At 40.9% G+C, this 5,363-nt stretch overlaps 1 protein-coding gene across 1 annotated transcript in view; it reads right to left on the reverse strand.

Annotated features, from left to right (window-relative positions):
• Positions 1-4,718: 4,718 nt before the first annotated feature.
• IL1RL2 (interleukin 1 receptor-like 2) overlaps positions 4,719-5,363 on the reverse strand; it is a gene marked incomplete at its 5' end in the record, with an annotated part of 5,956 nt that continues 5,311 nt past the window's right edge. Inside the window, one exon of the mRNA XM_010013242.1 lies at positions 4,719-5,110. Coding sequence (XP_010011544.1) covers positions 4,719-5,110 — 392 coding nt within the window. The remainder of the gene's footprint in view (positions 5,111-5,363) is intronic.

The following is a 5,363-nucleotide window of genomic DNA, read 5'->3' on the forward strand; positions in this document are numbered from 1 at the left end:
GAAAAAGAGGGTTTGCAAGTCCCTGGGCACACCATCCAAGGCAAGGATTGGGCACTGACCATTTCAGGTAGCAGAGACACTGCCTGTGAAATTGGACTCACAAATTGTGAGAGCCAGGGAAACTAGCCAGGGCTTCCTGCTCCCAGGAATGCTGTGATACTCAGTCTGAGATGTTCTTCATGATGCTCCTGACTGCTCCTCTCTGAGAGCAGTTCTTCTTCAAGGACTTCAGGACTACTGAATCTTGCCTGCTGTCCATCTGCAGACTGGGGTCCTACAGACACTTCAGCATCCCATACTCCAAGATTTTCTCACCATGTGACCATTGAATCCATTTGTTCCCAGCTCAGTGGGCTAGATAGTTAAATTAGGCTCACATTCTCCATACTTTACCATGCCAAGTGAGCTGTGGGACTCTCAATAGCCTGGGGAGCACACGGTCCTCCAGCCATCACACATGGCCGATTTCCTGGAATGCAGATCGCAGATGAAGTGGTCTCCATTCACAGTCTTTTTCTTGGAATAAGCAATGGGGAGTGCTGTTCAACATAAAGCAGCCAGATCTAATTGGCATATGCTGGAGACTGATAAAGAAACACAACTCTATAGAGGACCACTCCACCCCCTTTTCCAATTAATTTCGAGGCAGTGAATTAACAGATGTACAGCCTCAAAGGCCAAAATTCTCATTTTCCACTAAATTTCCTGCTAGTTCCTCAAAGGACGGGGAAAACACTAAAAGTAATAATTACAGTATAATTCAGAACAGCAGTCATCAGAACATCTACTTTTTTGGACCCCCTCTTGGTGGTTGGGGTTTTTTTTGTGTTGTGGCTTGGCATTATTAGCAATAGAATTTGGTTAGGATCTTATGTAAACAGAGTGGCCTTTTATAAAAAGGAAGAGCTTCAGCCTCACTAGGTGGAGGCCTTGCACAGCTCAGTGCCAGTGCAGGTCACTGCTGTGGGGTTTGAGGTTCCCCACAGCCCCTTTCTATGGCAGATGTTAATATTCCCTCACCAACCCTCGCTCTGGGACCCCTGGTCTCTTCCCATCCTCAGTTGTCTGCTCTCTTGGACATGATTCTTTCCTCAATGGTAAGCCAGTTCATCTCCCAATTTAGGTACCCAGCTAACTTTATGGCCCAACCCTACAAAATTGTCAAACACACCAAAGTTAGCAATTCTTTAAAAGTGACAGCAGATGGTGCTGGCACATCCTTGGCTCATTTAAATACATACATGAACCAAGTCATTCAGATCTAGGCTGGGGAGCCATATTTTGTATGAAAAACTTGGCTTTTCTTGCAGAAGTCAGCGTGTGGTCTATTCTCTTCAGTCTCAGAGGAGAATCAAGTCTTGTTTACTCTAAAAATACAGGAATTGGAGCCAGCTACCAAAGCAGAACCAGATGTCACTACCCAGAAGAGAGTGTACACAGATGGTAGGGGGACATACGGCACACAAGTTCTTTCCTACTGTGAGTGTCCCTGTCAAGATAGCTCTTTAGCTTTTTCACTGTTTGTTCCTGGAGGCAATATGTAGAGAAGTTAACTGCCAGTTTTTTGGTTTGGTTTTTTTTTTTTCCTGTTTTAAGGGGGCAGATGAATTTATTTATTTTATTTTTTTTTAAATAACTCCCAAAGACCCTGCTTATTCACCATTTCCGAAGTGGGAGGATTTATAGCCTCCTGTACCTGTCTGTAACTCCTACAAAGATGCATTTGTCATGCCACCTCCTCTGAGCTTCATTTGAAATTGTGTGGCTGTGTCACACCTTACCAGAAAGTACAGACCCAGTTGATACAGTCTGAGTGTGCTTCCCTAGGAGCCAGGGGTAGGGTAAGAGTAGATAGTTCAAATTTCTTTCCAAATTCATCTTCTTGGCCAAGTCACTCACTTCCATGGCACAGAAGAAATAGTTTTGCATATTTGAAAAATAGAAACCAAACAAACAGCATGGGTATTAGAAACAGTGTGCTCAAAGAGATCAAAAATACCTTCTTAAGGACTCGAATGCGACCCTTCCCATCTTTCAGGGAACTTATATGTATTCACAGTATATAAAACGAGCAAAAAAGTGAAAAAGATCAAAACCAACATTAGAGGTTGAAGGAGACATGAGGCAGCAGTGAGGTGTGTTTCCATGGACAATGCAGGAAAAGGAAGCACTCCCCTGATACATATTACTGGTGAGGTAAGTGAAAGAGAGGCCACAGATTCAGTAATTGCCAGCAGAAATTAAGTCCATCAAGGAAACTACTCAGTGAAGAAAAAAAAAAACCAAACAAACAAACAAACAAAAAAAAAATATCTAACGAGGCTCTGTTCAAAATTCCCCTTCTACTACAGCCACTGCAGTGCTCAGAAAACATTTAGGTCAGGATCAAATGAGTGGCTGGGGGCAAAAGAATTTACATATCCAAATCACCCAATCTGGAGCAGCAATTAAAATACAACCTTTCTGGAGCAGAAAATTCACTTCAATGACTTGGTGAGCTTTCTGCCTTTCCTCAGGGTGAAACACCAGTCTCTGCTAGTCACCATTACTGCCAAGCTGAGCTCTAGCTCCTCCTGTAATGCCACAGCTACCAAGGTGCTCTCTCAGAGGTAGTCTACACGATCTGTACTTCTTAACTATCCCCTGATGCCCAGTAGACATCAAACTCCTTTTCCAAATCAATTTCAACATGGAAAGTAATCCTAGAGTGGGCTGAGGACTGGGTTTGTACCACTTTCTAGCTCACTTTTAACGACTTACGTTCAGTTTGTCTGAACAAATGCACCAAGTCCTGGTTAATATTACCCCATCTTAAAAGAGAAAAAGCATACACATCAAGTGGTGTACTTTGCCTTTAGTCTCAGGAACAATGAGCATAGGGACGAGTGGAAGAAACTCTTACTGCTCCTGTGCCTGTGTGTTGTATCATCTATTGAGTAAACCAGAAATCTGGGGAGTTCTCTGGAGTCAGTCAGGGCTGTCCTGGCTGGGGCGATTGCATAGATTCCACCAGGTTATAACAATTCATTCTGGGTTTGGGCTCAGAGCACATGCTCCTTCCCATTATATAAGCCTCTATCCATGAATTAATACAGTCACAGATGTGTACATCAGAACATGAAACAAGCCATATCTCAGCACTAGCTGTCATAAAGGTAAGAAAGCTGGATATGGGAGGAAAGTTATGAAAGGAGGAAAGCCTCCCAGAAAAAACTGGCCACATAATGTGGATGGAAAGACACAGTGGAATAAGAAAATCTGAAACAGGTTAATCGCAAGGCAAGAAAGGGAAAGGGCAATCTGGAGTGACAAATAAATTGACTAGAACAAGCCAACGGAAGTAGTAACATACAGTTATGGTTGAAAAGTAAAGAATGGTGCAGAGAACGCCTTCAATGTGTCCTCCACCACATACCATTCAGACTCTTTCTTTTCTCTGTCAGCATAGATAGACAACAAATTGAGAGGCATCTACTACATCGTGGTGAACAAATACTTTTCCATGGATCACACTGCATTTGCCTTTTCTTTCTGAAATTATCAAGTTTCCAGAAACAGACCTCTTGCCAACTAATTGTGGAGGGTTTTTTAATAAGGGGTAATCAGCATATCTGTCTCCATGGGATTTTTTATATCACCACAAAAAATGGTGGTTTTTCCTACATGAATTGCAAAAAAAAAAAGAAAGAAAAAAAAAAGTTTCCAAGGGGAGAAAACACAGACAAAATTCAGCTTTAAAATAAAGTCCCATGATGGAAGGATAAGCCACTTCATGTCATGTAGTGACATTCAAGTAGTTAGCTAACAATTAACCACAATAGCTGAAACCTTTCCCCCACACTCATTTTCACACAAGAATACCAAGATGCCTACATAATCATACATTCATAGAACGGTTTGGATTGGAAAGAACAACAACAAAATAAAAAAAAGCAGGCAGAATTGACTTTTGCATTCAGATGATACTCTTCAAGGCTGGAGCCCTGCAAGAGATCTGAAGTATTTTCAGTTTCCTGACCATTTCAAGAGACTAAGTTTAGAAACACCCCATAAACCAGATATTACAGAATTATTCAATAAATGTCTAAAAAGCCATGGATACCATTCCATTTGCTAAACACATTTGGTACCAACTGTTCAGCTGAAACACATTTAGTTGTTGTTGTGAGGAGTTTTAAATATACCTGCTGTATCATGTAATTCCCCAGTGCCTTCAAGAAGCAAGGATAAGGCCTATTGCTCAGGAGGGGACCTCAAGTCTTGCACAGTGAAGGTTCTTGCAGCTGTGAGGAATTCAGACAATCACAGAAAGGCAACAAGGAACAGAATAACTAGAAAAATGCTGACAAACAGATTATCAATTCCAGTTTCAATTTTAAAAAGTTGATTTCACAGCTGCTTCATTAGTGGCTCTTACATTTATGTGGGCCACAACTACTTACTAGCCTACCACTACCAGCAACATTTGCTTCTTATATCTGTGCGAGAGTAACACAATAAATTGCGTCACTACCCAAAAACCAGAACAGCAATAAGGTTGCACAGTTTTTCTTTTAGGATGCAATTTGGGGAAGAGATGTGTAGTTTTTACTCCTTGAAGAAAACATTTACTTTTTGATATGAAGAACGTGTGTAAAACAAAACCAAACAAAACAAAGTCCCCAAACAAAATACGCAGTTCAGAATTACCTTCTTACTATTATTTTATTAAGTGCATCTTAACTACCCTTTGCTGCAGAATGGTTTAAAGTCATGGGCAACAAATACACTTCAGAACAAGAAATCCTTTTCCTGGATGGCATCTGATAGCGCACATTTTTCCAGAAACGTCCATTTGCTGAACAAGATTTCTCTGAGAAGTCCCCTTTCCATTGGATAGCTCCATGTTTTCGCTTAATGTATCTGATTGATTCCGGCATGCCTGTGTAGTCTGGTATTTCATCCATTTCTATAAGAATCACTTGAATTCCATCACGGATGAGAGCATTATACATAGCTAGTTGTTGTTCAGTGGCGTCTTCTAATAGGCAGCAACCAGATGTTTCTGATCCCAAAATAATCATCAGTCTTCTGCTTTGCTTAAGGATTTCATCAGCAACACTGACCACAGCTGAAAATAATGAAGGAAAAATCAGAGTCTGCATAGGAACTTTACAACTGCTGTAAATTATTTCTTAATTTTAAAATAGCATTTATATGGAGCAGTGGCTAAATCAGAGGACTGGTATGTTTAAGCTCTCCACACTGTCATTCATGATTCATCATCCACTGCATGAAATTACTGATAAAAAGAGTTTTCTTCAGTTCCCAGGAGCAGATACCATTCAAAAAACCCTCAACAATATTATTAATAATGCTGCTGA

The sequence above is a fragment of the Nestor notabilis genome, unplaced genomic scaffold (assembly GCF_000696875.1).
Source record: "Nestor notabilis isolate BGI_N333 unplaced genomic scaffold, ASM69687v1 scaffold1604, whole genome shotgun sequence".
NCBI lineage: Eukaryota > Metazoa > Chordata > Aves > Psittaciformes > Psittacidae > Nestor > Nestor notabilis.